We start from the raw sequence: 17,519 nt of genomic DNA on the forward strand, positions 1-17,519 counted from the left end.
AAATAAAAGCTGTTAAGTGGTAATGAGAACACAATGACAAAAACCATACAATAGACAATGAAATAATATTTTTCATATAACAAATGAATAAATGTGTGAGTCATTAATAAAACACGATCTACTTCTTATCTTGGTATTTGTTATCTACTCTGGAATTAGTTTTGGATAGCCATTTAAGATCAAAGTAAACATGGTCTCTCTGATGAAACAATAGCATTCCATTTATTCAGTATTAAAATTACTTTCTGATAGTACAATCTTGCTCTATACTGCTCTTCCTAAAGGATTCTCCATTCCCGGTATAGCTGTGTCCTTTTTAGAGTGATGTGGCAGATTTCCAGGTAAGGTAAGGTGAACTATCACAGATCATCCCAGGTGGTGAGAAATGCCCGGGTGTAATTCTAAGGTTATTCCCCATTTAGCAAGACTCATAACCAGGTAAGCTTTAGTTTTGTCATCTGAAAAAGAGCATATTCATATCTATCTTTGTTGGTTATTGCAAGCATAAAGTAAGATAGTGGATGTAAAAGTGCCAAGAATGGTACCTAGTTCGTAGAAGACACATAAGAAATAGAATTTGAACCTGAGCACTGTCACTAAGCACAGAGTCAACTTCAAGACATATGTTTTATCACTGATCCATGCTTTGTAAGATACAACAATTAACCATCATAACCAACAATGTGAAAATTCTTCATCTATTAATTTTTTTCTTCTTTAGGTCCCTTTCCCAATACTCTGCGACAAGTTGAAGTAGAGATCATAAGTAATGATATATGTAACCAAGTTAATGTATATGGTGGTGCTATATCATCAGGAATGATATGTGCTGGATTCTTGACGGGAAAACTAGATGCCTGCGAGGTAAGAGTAGACTCAAATCTACAAAAATGAATTTGTTGAATAGAGGTGGCTGTACTGACCATAGACCAAGTCACTTCATATGCCTCCACAAAATTAAGATGCGGAGGAGAGAGGAGAGTGTAAGAAGAGGGAATGGGAGAACTATAAGAAATACTCTTCGTTTAACAACCTTTTATTGTCCAGAACCATTTGTAAAAAATGGCCATCAGTTGCAAATTAAGACTTAGGGAAAAAAAACTGGAAGCAGATAGTAGAAACCAAGCCAGAAAGCCACAAAATCATTGTTTCAAGTCACAATGATAACCAATCAGGTATCTAATCCCTACTACTTGTAAGGCACTATGGAATGAGGTCTGGAGATACTTCCATGGCCAATAGAGCATCGCCCTACCAGTGCCCAACCCTTTGACCTTTAGCAGTGTACGTTCAGATAAAATTACATTATTAGGAAAAAATATATTTAACCACACTAATTCATATTAAAGTGTTACCTCACAAATTATATCTAAAATCTAATTAAATAAATAGCATTTCCCCAAACCATACAAAACTTCAAGTATTAAGCATTTAAGGAGGCCACTTAAAAGACTAAAAATAAGTAACTAAAATAATAAAGATTTTGACATGAATCCAACAGTTTAGCAATTCTTGAAGGGTTAGGAAACTTTTGAGAATTTGACATGTACACATGCTTTTCCTAAACGTGAAGGTGGCACTATTGATCTGCAATTGGCTGTCTGTAATGTGATAAAATAAATATTCATTCACTTGTTCATTCAGGGGTTTTTTGTAAATTGCAAGGTAATGTGGCAATTACTGAAGGAAACATAAATATTAAAAAAAAAAACCCTACGCTGAAACCATAATGAATTTACAATCTAATAATAAAGCACACAAATAACAAAAATAATAAAAACCTAGGATTTGGATACATATTCTAGAATATAAGATCTCCTTCCACTCACTTTACTTCCTGAGGAAAAGCAGAATCAACAGGGTGGTCCACAATACAACTGGATCATATGACTTTTGATCAGGAACATAAATCTGTATAAGAGTAGATGTTCTCTTCCATTGGTCCATGTTCCCTTGCTTCCTTCACCAGTAGCAAAGTAAAATACTGAGGACCTAAATTAGAATGTTGTCCTACAGGAAAGGAGCTGAGGAGCATTGCTTTTAGTAGACCAGAGTTGTCATACTCCATCCCCTAAGCCCTAAAGAGTACTAAGAAGCATGGAAAGAAAAGGAAAGGTAACTAAAGGCACAAGACTATAGGACCCCAGGCCTGCTTCAAATGGGATCATTTTCCTTATAAAATAAGTCTAAAAGGGGCTTCCATATAGTTCTTCATTTGAAAGAATAGGTTCATTGCTAAAAAGATTTTAAAAATCATTTGTCTACAACTTAGGTTAAAGATATTAGGGAAGGCCTCAAGATTCACACACTTCAAACCAGTTCATGAGGGCTAGGGATTAACTCTTGATTTGGAAACAAAAGCCTGTCTGTAATGAATAATGTTCATTTGCCTGGAGTGTCCTTTGCATTGTATTTCTCCTCTTAAACCTATTACTACACAACAGTATAAAATCCAGATCAGCTTCCTATCAACTGGTGTGAATGGAGTAAGGTGCAATTCAAATTCAAAGCAAGTGATTATATCTAGTTAACAGGACAGGCTTCATGGAGGTGACATATACTTGAGCCTTGAGGTCATCACTCATGTAAAAATTGTATGCCTGGACTTAGGTTCAGTTTGTGCTTCCTATTTAGATAGAGAAAAACTAAAAACTCACAAAATAAAACTGAAACCTTAGTTTTACTCACACTGCCTTCCAAATGAAGACATTAACACAAATAGGCAGAAGCAGTAAGGTAAAAACAGAGAAAATAAGTAATAAACTCTACTGTTACATTAATGCTAATGTAAGTAAAAATAGAATTCATTTTACATACCTTGATTTAAAATATTAATTTAGTAGGCATTCACATGTTCATTAAGTTGCATTTTTGACTCCCCTTCATTTATTTTATTGACAATATACATTTCTTCTTCTTCAGGGTGATTCTGGAGGACCTCTGGTTATAGCACGTGATAGAAACATCTGGTATCTTGTTGGAATAGTAAGCTGGGGAATAGACTGTGGGAAAAAAAACAAGCCTGGAATTTACACCAAAGTGACTCGTTATCGGGACTGGATTAAATCTAAAACCAACATCTAATGCAACAATCACCTCTATATGCAAAATATAAATGTGGTCTCTAGCAAATGGTGTTTAGTATGAGTTGCCATGGTCCATTGTCATCAAGTTCAAGATGCAAATAAGCGTGATCTGACAACATTCCTTTTAAACATGAGGAAAGCAGACTTCCTTTTCCATCATCTGAAGTGTTTTGCTAACCAGGAGCATACAAGATACTGTCAACTTCACAAAGATCTGCCACTGCTGCTAAGATCCCATTTGGTCAGACAAGTACCAACTGGCTAAGCATTCTCTATATTTTTCCCTGACCGGGCATGCTGCCCTTCCCTGACTCCACAGTTTTTATCTTCCTCACTAAATAATCCTCATTAAGAATCTGTAGGCTCAAGGTACTAGACAAATCAAGGTAATTCGTTTGGACCAATGCTAACACAAATGATGGAGAGGTGCTAGATGTGAAATCAGGACTTATGAGATGGCACTACTATGAGTCCTTTCCCCTTTGTCCTCAGATGCACATGTACCTGTCTCTGAAACTTGAAATATATTGACATTTACATTTACACCAGAAAGTACAGGTTTTAAACTCTTTAAACAACTACCTAATATTTACTTTGGAACAATGAATAAATCTGGGGACCAGACAGCAAAACTGGAAACATTGCTGAGCACAGGATTCTGTTCTACGCTACCTAAAAATGCTTTTTTGATATTTAGGTGAACAAAAGACAAAATTGCTGGGCCTTTTTGTTAGATGGAAATGAGGAAAGAAAAGAAATCTATGAGCAGGAGCTACTTTCCTTCTCTAAAAATGAGAGAAGTTTCAAACCTGATGTAAATTTACTTTCCACTTCTGTTTTATTAGAACTTAATGCATTTTATTTTCTAAATAGTTTTATTTTCTATCAACTTCAGAACAAGTAAGGGTCCCACAGAGTAAGAAACCAATATAAATTAGGTATTCATAAATAAATGAGAAGCCAATATAAGATTAGACATTCATAAACAATTTGATACAAGATTTTGAAAAAGACCTTATTGTCTAATATTTAAATTTCCTGTTAAAAAAATGGCTAGCATTCTCTGAAGCATGATATTTTTAGAGAATATTCGAATAATTTAGGAAGCATCTTTGGAGAGATTTAACTTTTATGATAAAATAGTCATTTTCATATGTATTTAAATGTATATTTTGTGACACTATATATGACTATGGACTAGTTTGGAACAAAACTCAGGCCTTTTCTGTGCTTCTAAACATTTGATCCCCCCATTCCCCATTATGATTAATTTGGCTAATAAAATAACTGCTGTGCTAAGATTTTCTTCTGAGTTTTATATCAGCCGAGAGTCTCTCTTGTCCCACATACGTAATATTATATTGTATACATTAAAATATATTTATAAAATAAACTCAAACTCATTTTTTTTGACTCATCAGTATACTGCATATACTTTCTCAACTTTTGCTCTGCTGACATTAGTCAGAGATAATTCTTTGTTGTGGGGAAAGATGGCAGCTATCCCATGAACTATAGAAAGTTTAGCTATATTTCTTTCCTCTACACAGTATGTGCCAATAGTAATCCCCACCAAGTTGTAACAATCCCAAATGTATCCAGATATTGCCAAATGTCCTCTCGGGGGCAAAATCACCCAGATGAGAACCACTGCCTCGGGATCAACAGTCAGAGGAAAAAAGTCACTGTTAAAAATCTTACAACCACAATTTCCTCACATGGGTCTGAGAATACCTTTCTTCTCCCTTTTTTTATAATGCTAACGTGTTGAGAATGCTAAAAGACTCATCTATGATGATCACATTTATATCTAAACAATCCTAGCCAAATTAAGATCATTTGGAAACTGAACCTGTTTGGGTGAAGGAAGCTGTTTATATAGATCTATTGAGATAGATATCTATCTATAGGTAGATCTCAAGTGGTCTATATAGATATAAAGAAATCAATATTAATCTCTCTCTAGAGATTTGTCAAATATCCTGCATAATCATACCATGTATATTCTATTTAATGTTCTCAGAATGCATAAATAGATACTGCTGGAAAAGAGATACACATATTCAGCTGAGGCAGAATGGCTCAGTCCATCATCCATTAACACCTCAGAGTGGAGATAAGTCGCAGAGCATCACCATCAACTAAAAGCCGCACCATCTGATATGGTAGCCACTGGCCAATGGGACTTGGGATTTAGATTTAAAGTAATTAAAATTAAATACAATTAAAATTCATTTCCTCACCCATGTTAATAACATTTCTAATATAAGATAGCCACATGAGGCTAATGGCTACCATATTGAGCAGCATAGATATACATCATTTCCATCATCAGCAAAGTTCTATGGATATCACTGGTCTAGAGCATTGTATGCAACTACTTACATAAATCACTTACTTATTCATCTAACAAACATTTCTGGAACCTCTATGTGTTGGACATTGGGTATTCTAATTCTAAACATTGGGGTATGCAATTATACATAAAACCAAGTCCTGTTCTCAAGACCACATAAACAGGTAAAAGTATTTTTGATAATGGCTGTTGAAAATAGCAAAGCCTTTGGAGAATATGGTTGGCCATGCATAGCATGATGACTTCTAGACTCTCCTTCCTCCAGTGTCATTGGCCCACTAGTAGAGAGGGTTCTCTGTATAAACAGTATCAGGCCCACCAGAGACCCACAGGTAGAATGAAGTGGTCACAAATGGGTTTTCAACCTTCCTTAGACAAAGATCCCAGAACTTCCTCAAATAATGGTATATTGAAGATTCAAAAATAGTATTCTGTTGCTTTTTAAATCAACAGAGAATTTCTTATCACCCAGAAAAATATATTAATGGCAACCAAACAAAAGAGTGGCAAATAATAGAGAAGCATTGGAATGACTTAGTCACAAAGATTAAAAGTTATGCTTCAGACATTTATTGAAGCCCCATCCTACTTTCCTCAAATCTTGAACCAAGATCATAAGGATAAGGATATGAAGTAACACATCTTGAAATTATAAGATCAACTATATATTCATAGAGCTTCTAAAAAGAAATTTTAGTTCTACAAAATAACAATTCATTATACAAGGTTCAGCAAACTTATTCTGTGAAGGGCCAGATACTAAATATTTTTGACTCTATGAGACATACAGTTTCTGTCACAATTACTCAACTCTGCTATTATAGTGCAAAAACAGCAACAGACAATTTATAAGTGAATAAACATGGCTGTGTTCCAATAAAATTTTATTTATGGACCATGAAAAAATAATCAAATAATATTTTAAGCAAGAAGCCAACCCAACTAAAACAGGGACTGGATTACACAACCTGTTAGTATTGTTTCCTTGTAGAAGAAATGTAGAAACAACAGATCACTATGATCCAAATCGATGTTCATGAAACACTCTAAAAAAGGCCCTAAGAAACATAGACCAAATGTGTTACTATGCTGCCATCTCCTGGTCTACATAATTCTTTAAATATACTTTATTGTAATTAATTGCATTTCAAGCTCTAAAGTTAGAAAGCTATTTTCCAACTTAGAGTAGTACACAGAAAAATCTGGCCATCTCTCCCCAGTTTTCTCCTGAGGTAATTAAGGTTTAAAATTTTGTAATCCTATTGTTCTGTTTACAAATATAAAGAACACTTATAAAGGGCTTACCCACTTTTTTTTCAAAAATGGCATCATTTTATGTGCACACATACATATATGCATAAATGTATATGCACTATACACACACACACACACACACACACACACACACACACATACATTCATTTCCTCAAAAAAGAAATATATATCTATAGCTAGCTAGTATCTGGGCTTTTTTCTCTGCCGTAACAGTAAACTACGACAGGATACTTACTTCCTCCAAATCAACCAAATCAGATAAATTTTAGAAGAAAGAGGCAAACATGGGTTCTAGGCCAGGAAATAATAATAAAAATAAGAGGTGAGGAGACTGGGCTCTCTTGAACTGAATTATGTAGGGAGGGTGGGTGGCTGACGCCCAGAGTGGAATGAGAGAATAGTTGCAAGAAACACTTTTTAAGTCATACTCTTGGGGTCCCCAGCACCCTGCCTATCCTATATTGTCTTAACAATACATTCACCAGCCTTTCTTTTTTTAAAAAAGATCTTATTTATTTATTTGAGAGTGAAAGAGAGATATCATGAGCGGGGAGAGGAGGAGAAGGGGGGGGAGGGGAGGGAGAAGCAGTCTCCCTGCTGAGCAGGGAGCCTGGTTTAGCTGCTCAATTCCAGGACCCTGAGATCATGACCAGAACAGAAAGCAGATGTTTAACCAACTGAGCCACTGGGGCTGCCTTTCATACCAGAAACTAATCACAGCTACTCAAACTACCAATTTTGGGAATATCAGGGCAAAACCTTCTAAGAGGAGGAGTCTCTAGAAAAAGTGGCATCGGTTTTGTAATTTCCCACTAGCAGAAAGAGGACAAAAAATCAGTTGAAGAAAAATATTCACTCAAGGCAGGCATATTGCTATTGCCTCATGATGTAATCCTTATGCGCTATTAAGATTTTTTATCATATGATAGGAGACAATAGCAGAGCAGTAGCAGGCCAATTTAAGTTAAATTGACAAACTTTTTTTTAATACTTAGAATATTTTGTGACAAATTCCAACTTTAAAATTATAGGTTTGGGCATGAACAACTATATACAATTTTTTGATATAGTGAATTACTGAGATCTATTTTTAAGGGCCAGCTTTGTATCAGGAGCCATTCATACAGTAGATCTGATTGATAAAGATTGGGGCCTTTTAGAATCAGAGACAACTGAGGGGGGAAATGCCATCATTACCACCACATTCAAATGTGAGATTAGGCAAATTAATTTAACATCTGTGAGCTTCAGTTTCTATTTCTGTAAAATGGGTTTAATTTGTACCCCAAAGGGCTGTTGTGAAGTATTATGCATTGATGATAATGTCTAGTCCTTGACAAGTACTGTTTATTCACAATTATTATAGTCTCGCTAAATGGTTTTTCTATTTTAATTATATATTTGTATTGAAGCATAATTTATATTCAGTAAAATCCATCCTTTTTAGTGAATAGTTCTACAAATTCTGACAAATATATACAGCCTTAGAACCACCACCATAAATATAAAACATTTTCATCATCTCCAAAACTCCCTGTAGTGAATGCTTCCCTGTCACCATCAGATTCTGAAAACTCTGATTTTTGTCCTTATAAAGCTGGGCATTTTCTAGAACAGCGTATTAATGGAATCACATACCATGTCTCCTTTTGAGTCTGGATTCTTTTACTCAGATAATGCCTTTGAGGTAATCTCATTTAATTTGCACATACATTACCATTCTCAGAGAAGGAAAATTAAGTTCAGAAAGTTAAATAACTTCCTCAAAATTATAGTTAGTGAGACAGAAATCTGGTTCCAGTTTTGTTTCAAGCTGTGTGTTTCATGTTTGTTATGCCATATTGCCTTTTGTCAGCCTACAGCTTATTAAACTCCCACTACGAGTTCTGGAATTTATCTTCACATCCAGTCATTATTTTTCTACCTTGCCATAAACAAAGACCAGGAAAGCTAAGGAGACAGATGACATCAGGGCCAAAAGAGGAGTTCTGAGCAAACTGTTTACCAGGTTCTGCCATGCTGACATTCATAGCAGGCCACCATTTTATCTTAACACAGTTCACTATTCAGGTCTTATATGTATATATCACACAGTTTAGGGAACATTTTACATGTACTCTTTCATGTAATTCCTACAATAGTCTGGAAAGCTATCATTAATTCTGTGTATAAATGAGGAAGTGAAGATACAGAAAGGCCAAGCAGCAGCTATGTTAGGGGAGCCAGGATTGTGAGGCAGGTGTATCTCCTTCCAAAGTCTGGGCTTTCTTTCCCAGGCCGTCTGCCACCCATAATAGAGGCTGCCATTTATTATTAGACAGTGTTCTGGGCAGTTTTACATACACTGTGTCATTTAATTCTGATGAAAGTCCTGCACATAAATGGTATCAGCTCATTTCATATAGGAGGAAATTGATGTTCAAAAGGGTTAAGTAGCCTGTGCAAGTTCACGTAACTATCAAGGAGTCAGAATTCCATTCTAAGCATCTCTGCCACTGTTCACTAGTCCATGGAGCACAGTGTAGAGAAAAAGGAGGGAAAAGATGGAAGGGAAGAATGTAACTATGTGTGCTCCTTGTATAGTTTAATAGAATGAGGTTCACTAAGTGTTTCTCTATTAAATAGTTAGAAAATATATGCAACTAAACTAAGGTCCTAATATTAAAAGTTAATATTTTAAGGGGCGCCTGGGTGGCTCAGCCGGTTGAGTGTCCGACTCTTCATCTAAGCTCAGGCTTGAACTCAGGGTTGCGAGTTCAAGTACTGCATTAGTATTTCTGTAGTGCTTCCATTGCACAAGGCAGTACTCTAAGCATTTTACATATATTGACATGTTTACACTTCAAAAAAACCTCAGAAGGTAGTCACTAGTCTTATTTCTACTTTACAGACTTGAAAACTGCTAAGATTCGAACCCCACCTCTGCTTCTAAAGTCTATGCACTTAAAGCATTCTACAGTACTAAGATTATTTTGTAATTTTCCTAAGTGTTAGAAGCAATGACCGCTGAAAATCTTCATTTAAAGTAGTGTTTCCCTCGGGTGCCTGGGTGGCTCAGTTTGTTAAAACTCTGACTCTTGATCTCAGCTGAGGTCTTGATGTCAGCATCCTGAATTCAAGCCCTGCATAGGGCTCCATGCTGGGCATGGAGCCTACTTAAATAAATAAATAAATAAATAAATAAATAAATAAATAAAAACTAGTGTTTCCCTTTAAATGGGTATTATTTGGCTGTAAGATTATAATCAAGGCTCATACTGTGTGCAGCTGTTAAAAAAAATAAGGTAAATCCATGTCTCTCAACATAGAAAGAGCTTCAAAATATTAAGGGAAGAAAAATTGCACAAGGATGTATATAATATGATACTGTTTAATCAATATTCATGTTTTTCTATAGGCATATGTGCGTGTGTCTGTGTGTGTGTAACTGCTTAGTTTGTTTTATAAGAAGATGGACCTTTGGGACACCTGGGTGGCTCAGCTGGTTAAGCATCTGCCTTCAGCTCAGGTCATGATCCCAGGGTCCTGGGATCAAGCCCCACGTTGGTCTCCTTGCTCAGCAGGAAGCCTGCTTCTCCCTCTACCTGCTGCTTCCCCTGCTTGCGCGCTCTCTCTCTCTCTGACAAATAAATAAAATTAAAAAAAAAATACAGGCCTTAATAACATTAGTTGCTTCTGAGGAGAAGGAAAGGAGCCATATCAGGAAGTGGTCAGAGTTTCAGCTTCATCTCTAATGTTTCAGTATTTACAAAGAGCAGGAATTCACATCTGATTAAAAATTTATTGAAAATATTATTTGTTTCTCAATCTTCTGTTTTATTTTCTTCATTCTGATAAATGTCTTTCTCTTGCTTTCTCTCTATATATACACATATTGAAAGAAAATATATTTGTAATTTCTATTACATAAGTATAAATTGTAGCATGTGTATTTATTACATTAAGTGATTTGGGGGGAAATCTGGTTTGATATGAATTTATTTGTATGTACTTTCAGAAGTAGGTATTTTTTAAAAGAAAAATAATTACATATATTAATAAATTCACTATACCTCTGTGATACATGGAGATAACTGTTGTTGAACAAACAAATAAAAACTATTTTTTTTAAAGATTCTATACATCCACTTGACAGAGAGAGAAACAGCCAGCAAGAGAGGGAAGACAAGCAGGGGGAGTGGGAGAGGAAGAAGCAGACTCCCAGAGGAGAAGCCTGATGTGGGTCTCGATCCCAGAATGCGGGATCACACCCTGAGCCGAAGGCAGACGCTTAACGACTAAGCTACCCAGGCGCCCCCTATTTCTTGAATCATATTATGACTCTAGGTTTTAGGATACCTGATTATTTTTATTAAGAGCTTTTATGTGAAGGTTTCTTTAAGGTATTTGTATATCTGCCAATAGTCTTCTTTAAACTCTTAATCCTAGTGCATTCCTAAGGTATTTCTCATTCAAATCCTCACAACCAGTTTCTTTTCCTTTAACAAAATTGGTCAATACCAAAAAACTATGTTGCTTTCTTGTCGGGACTATGCTATCTCTGGGCTGTTTTCTTCAAGCCATTCTATGGGTTGAGGCTTCTCTGTTCAGACTTGTCTAACTAGTTTCATTTCAACTATTTGTAATTTGTTTTAATTTCTTTCGGCCGTATACCTCTAATACATCTAGAGATGGCATGCAGTTGATTAGAAAGTCAAGCTCAGGGGGTTCAGACCTTCACGATCATATTCTTCCTCCTGCAGATGATGTATCGGTAAGTTCAGTTTTCTTTAGCAAATGGCTTGCTTGCTCTACTGTCTGTCAGTGGCTAGATTCTGAGTATGTCAGAGCATTGCCTGAGAAGTGTCCTCAATGGAGTCAATCTGATGGATCTTGTGAGATTTCTGGGATTATTATAGCAGCTGCATTAATTAATCTCTGTAGTTGAAATCAATATTTTTGTATTAAAAATCATTCTTAGCATTATTTCATGTTGCCAAGTTCAACAGCTGGGATTTTAGAAGTTAATGAAAAACTGTATTACCTTATGCTCTGATTGATTCTGGTTTTGGGAGGTTGAGGAAGGTATTCAATTGTTTTAAGGAAAGCCTCCTTTAAGTAACTGACTGAACTTAACTTCTATAGCATTTCTCTTTTGCTGCTTTTCTTTATACCTTATAGTCAGTCCTGGGAACTAATGTGGATTGAGAGGTCCAGAGCTTCAGGACAACTGCCTTCCTCATAGAAATCCCAGGACTCCTGTGGGAAGAAGGGAAACAGGAGATCCAGATTGGGGAAAGCCTGTCTACTTCCTAAATTGTCCCTATTAAATGTTAAAGAAAAAACTCAATTAGTTCAAGGTCTTTTTTTCCAAAAGGGGGTTTGGTACATGCAAAGAAGAGGAAAAAATAAGATTCTTTGGGATAACTTAATATGCAGTTAAAATAGTGATTTTAAACATCCATGATGACAATAATACCACCCCATTGCTTAGATTTATGCCACTTTCAAAACATTTTTACATATGTCATTTTATTTAATAGTCAAGACACCCTTGAGAGATCAGAATAAGTATCATTAACTCCCATTTTAAAATGAGGAATCTGAGGGAAACAGAAATTAAGGGCTTCTTCAAATCTATAGAGCTGTATGATGACACAGTCCAAGAGCTGCCATCCACACGCCGATGTCCAGACTTCCCAGACTCCTTCAGCCTCTCTAGCTGGCAAGGATTTTACCTGGGGAATTTCAGAGGTGAGAATTTAACACTAGTTCAACCACTAAGTTAGTGGATTTCACTGGGCTTCCTTCCCCACTGATAAAATACACATTGTATTAGTCCTCTAGTGAGCACAAAGTAATTGTGAAAAGGTTTTGGGGTTCTTAGGCAGGATCTACAAGGCTTCACACATAATCAGCACTCCATAAATATTTGTTGAACAAATGAATGAGTACACAAATGTAGATGTCTAGCATAATATTTTGCTAGAAAAAATGAATATTAAAAATGAATGTTAAAAGTCATTGAATTAAAAAATGCATATTTCATGTTTACAGAAATCATGATATTGTAAAGCAGTAGTTCCAAGCTTTCATATTGCACATTCCCCAAATTATTCTTTTAAAAATATCCAGTCTCATGATTATAGACATCAAAAGTCCTCTTTTCTAACAAATATTTGTGTGTTTATAGAAATGTTTTCAGTTTGGGACACGTGGGTGGCTCAGTCAGTTAAGCGTCCACCTTCAGCTCAGGTCATGATCTCAGGGTCCTGGGATTGAGTCCCTCATTGGGCTTCTTGCTCATCAGGGAGCCTGTTTCTCTCTCTGCCTGATGCTTCCCTTGCTTGTTCTCTCTCTCTCTCTTTTTGATAAATAAATAAAATCTTATTTTAAAAAAAGAAATGTTTTCCATTTAAGGGAAACAATGTTAGGAGTAATATTGGGGTTCAGTGCTATTGTTCAGGGTAACCATGACACTTGGTACAGAAAGGGGACAGTGGGAGACACTGAAGGTGTGGTTTCTTTAAGGTAACTTCACAGAACACTCCTCCAGGATTTGGAGGATTCGCAGGAGACAGCAGGTCACACGAATAGGAAGGCTTAAAGATTGGGAAAAAGCAAGTGCTTAATGATTACTATGACACCCTGTGTTTTACCTACAGTATTTCTACAATATATTTTACAGCCACGCTCACCATTTTTTTCTACTAACAAGAAATACAATGTGTGAGACTTCTCAAAATATATTTGATTCATATCTTCACTGTTTCTGCTACACTGAACCTTGGATCTCTTCTCCATGGGTTTCAGAACCATCTCTACATTTCAGAGATAGTCCTTAGTGTTCAGATTTGCTGTGAATACCCACTTGCATTTGCCTTTAGCAGTATCCATACCCTTACTCTTTCCTATAAATTAATTAATTTAAAATCTCAATTATTTCTCTTACAAAAGATAAAATACCAAATGACTTTATCTGATATTATTGCCCTGTTCCCAGAAGTCTGGCATTGTTCTCTTCCAACAGCTCATTATTTCCAGCATTGCTTATTAATAAATGCAAAAATTAGGTTCCTCCTCTTCATTATCATCCTTTAGAGAAAAAGATATTCCTGGGCATAAGTTTTAATTTCAATTTGAATACTCTTTTCAATCAACTTGTTAATTTGCCAAGTTCATTCTCTAATATATTCAAAAACTTGATCTTCAGGGTTAAAACCAAAATAACAAAGTAATACCTCCATGTTACTTACTGATCACTAAACTTTGTATAAATTATCAACTAAATTTTACCACTTGGTTCATTTTCAACAAACTCATGGTGCCATATATGGGCTAAATATTAGCTTATTTAATTCTCACAACAATCCTGTGATTAGGTGCCACAATTATCTCCATTATATAGATAAAAAGGTAACTGGCCCTACATCACAGCTCAGGAGTGAAAGAGTAGGGATTTGTGGCAGTCTGGAGCCAGATTCTGAGCTTAACTATAAGGATGTCCTGCTTTTCCTTCTTTTTGATAATTCTCAAGAGAAAATAACTTGTTGTTCTTAATGTAAAAACTGAGTAAAAGATTCATAGGGCTAAAAAAGATTCACTCCATAGGGCTTTATCTATAGTCAATAAATTGAAATACATAGTCATATTATTGAGAGTTAAAGGCTATTTATAACATCTTCTTTGTTCTGCTTTCTCTCCTTTCCAATTGTGTGGTATATAGAGAATAATATACTTGTACATAAAGTAGGCAGGCTGGCAGATATGTACATAAAGTACTTGGAAACCCAGATGTTAGGAGTTTATGATCAGATAAGCATATGAATCCTTACTGGGTGGTAGCTTATTTTTAATTATTATAATAACATCTGTCATTTATTATCTATTTACAAAATGTGAATCATTTTCCATACATTATCTAATTTATTATTTACAATGCTCATATGAGTTAGCACTAATAGGGTAATAGCTATTACCCTATTTTAAAGAAAAAGAAAGTGCCCCGGATCATGGTTACTGACTTTAAACTCAAGCTATCCACACCATCGTACCCCCAATACATTCACAGTTGGGCCTGTGAAACATCTTGGGCAATGACAACAGATTGACCCACTGGGGATATAAAAGTAAGCAACGTTTGAATAGTATCCTACTTAGGGCTTTCACATTCATTATCACCATGGTCTGGTTACAAATGGGTCAGATAGCCTTGAAGTCAAACTGGTCAGGCCTTCCCTTCCCTTAGCTCTGTTACCTGTGTTGCTTTGCCTCTCTGATCCTTAATTTCCTCATGACTGAGCTGGTGATAAGGTGGTAAGGCCCACTCCACAAAGCTGTGACAACTATCATATCAGATAACTCCCATGAGAACTCCTGACCCAGAGTGGGAAGTTGATGTGTGCTAGAGTACTTCATTTACTCACTTTATTGCCTCACATCTCTGGGTAGTATTTACTATCACCACTTTACAAGCAGAAAAACTGAAATTCAGAGAGGTTTCATAAACTTCTCAAGATACATGTCTAAGAATTACAAGCAGGGACTAAAACCAAAGTCTTGTAACCTTAAAAGGTAGAGCATATCCATAATACAAGGATGCTTGGAGAGGATTTGTCCAGGCAGGTGAAGACTTAAAGGAATTTAAAAAAATCTTTGTCAAACAAAAATTCCCTGTGTTGTCCATTACCAAACTACTAAATTCTTTTCCTACGCCACTATCGCACTCACAACACTTCTGATACCAGCTAGGTGGGGTTTTCCTCCAAGCAATTCTCCAACACCAGCTGGGTGTACCACAATTCAATTCTGGCATTAACTGGAGTTAGCATAGACCCCACAGGTTAAGGGCTCAGTCCCATAAGACTGTCCCGGCCCCCACTTCAGACAGAAATCACAAGTCCAGGTCGTTATTACCTGAGTTCCTGACAACTGGCTATAAATTGGAGCTTCCCACAATCCCCTCCTCTGGTTTGATTAATATGCTAGGGTGGCTCACAGAACTCAAGAAAACAGATTACCTATTAGAGTACCAGTTTATTCCAAATGATATTAAAGGATATGTATAAACAGCCAAATGAAGAGATATATATGGTGAGGTCCCGAAGAATCCCCAGTGCAGGAGATTTTTTTCCTTGTAGAACTGGGGTGCACCACCCTCCCAGCACATATTATACTAACCCAGAAGCTCTCCAAACCCCATACTATCAGGATTTTTATGGAGGCATCATCACATAGGCATGATCAATTATGAACTCAATCTTCAGCCCCTCTCCCCTTCCCAGAGGATTATGGCAGGTGGTGGGTGGGGGGAATGAAGCTGAAAGTTCCAAGTTTGTAACCATAGCTTGGTCTTTCTGGTGACTAGTACCCATCCTGAAGCTATCTGGGAGCCCACCCAGAGTTACCCCATTGGAACAAAAGACACTGCTATCAACCAGGAAATTCCAAGGGATGTAAGGGCTCTCTGTCAGAAACTGAGGTTAAAGACCAAATATTAGAACAAAAGACACTCCTAGTATTCTTATCACCTAGGAAATTAGAAGGGTAGGAGCTCTGTGCCAGGAACTGGGGCCAGAGACCAATATACATTTTTTTCTATTACTTCACAATTTTTAATGTTCATTTGTGTTACCTTAATGGAAATTTATTAATTGTGCTATTTTAAATATTTATAGAAAAGAAGTTTAGAAAAATGTTTCATTGTTTTCAGTCATAGGCACAGATTGAGACAAAAGCATTATAGGTCATACCATGAGCTACATGAGGGTAGAATCCATGTCTTAATTCATCCATGCCTTTCTAAGCCCTGCACGATGCCTTAAAACAAAATAGAGGCTCAATAAAAGTTTGTGAAAAGAAAAAAAGAAGAATAGGTGGATAGATGGACACATAGGTAGATTATTGAATGGATAGACAGATGGACAAACAAAAGGACAAAGGAGGAATAAGAAATATAATAACTGATCAATTCTTAGAAGTAGTTAGGACATAATTATGGTATTTATAATAACTGATCAAGTAGTTAGGACATAATTATGGTATACAAGGCTCTGATCTAGGCATTTGAATACAATTTATTTTTCACACATGCGTAGCATCTCAGCCTGGACTTTAACCTCTAATCTGATACATATTTTACCAACTTTAATAGGTGGGACTGCATCTTGTGCCAAAAACATGATAGGACTTAACCAAACATACACAAATATACATGCACACATACCACCACATAACATTTGGTGCTATCTTTTCTAGTAAAGTACAACATTTTGTAATAAGTTTCTATTTTGTTACTCAATCCCTTATTCCCCCATTAATATTGTACTTGTAAAACAGCATCTCCATTTTGTTGTCACTCTGGGCCACAGTGGAACACATTTTTTTGTTGATTAATACTGCACTAAAAATATTTTGGGTATTTCCTAATACCCTTCCAATCTGCACTCTTTCCTGTGGGGCCACTCCAAGATGATCCTAAAATCTAAAATGCTACTGGTCTCAAAAGTACCCACCATAAATATTCTAAAAGTAAATGCCCATTTTTCTCAGCATAGCTGATTTCTATCAAGTATATAATAATAATAACAACAAAAACAGTGATAATAGTTCACATTTAGGGCACCTGGGTTGCTCAGTCAGTTAAATGTCTGCCTTCAACTCAGGTCATGGTCTTCCAGGGTCTTGGGATCAAGCCCCACATTGGGCTACCTACTTGGGGAGCCTGTTATCCCTCTCCTTCCTGCTGTGCTTGCTCTCACTATTTCTCTCTCTCTCTCTCCCAAATAAATAAATAAAACTTTTAAAAAAATAGTTCACATTTA

General features: G+C 36.2%; 2 protein-coding genes across 2 annotated transcripts in view; both read left to right on the forward strand.

The window, feature by feature from the left end:
* LOC100481887 (transmembrane protease serine 11G) overlaps positions 1 to 4,427 on the forward strand; it is a 49,966-nt gene extending 45,539 nt beyond the window's left edge. The window contains exons 9-10 of the mRNA XM_002929922.4: positions 722 to 864; positions 2,923 to 4,427. Coding sequence (XP_002929968.2) covers positions 722 to 864; positions 2,923 to 3,084 — 305 coding nt within the window. The 3' untranslated portion in view covers positions 3,085 to 4,427. The remainder of the gene's footprint in view (positions 1 to 721; positions 865 to 2,922) is intronic.
* Positions 4,428 to 11,223: 6,796 nt separating this feature from the next.
* Positions 11,224 to 17,519, forward strand: part of LOC100482139 (transmembrane protease serine 11A) — a 61,322-nt gene continuing 55,026 nt past the window's right edge. The window contains exon 1 of the mRNA XM_034671998.1: positions 11,224 to 11,470. Within this exon, the coding sequence (XP_034527889.1) occupies positions 11,460 to 11,470 (11 nt within the window). The 5' untranslated portion in view covers positions 11,224 to 11,459. The remainder of the gene's footprint in view (positions 11,471 to 17,519) is intronic.

Source organism: Ailuropoda melanoleuca, chromosome 11, assembly GCF_002007445.2.
Source record: "Ailuropoda melanoleuca isolate Jingjing chromosome 11, ASM200744v2, whole genome shotgun sequence".
Classification (NCBI taxonomy): Eukaryota; Metazoa; Chordata; class Mammalia; order Carnivora; family Ursidae; genus Ailuropoda; species Ailuropoda melanoleuca.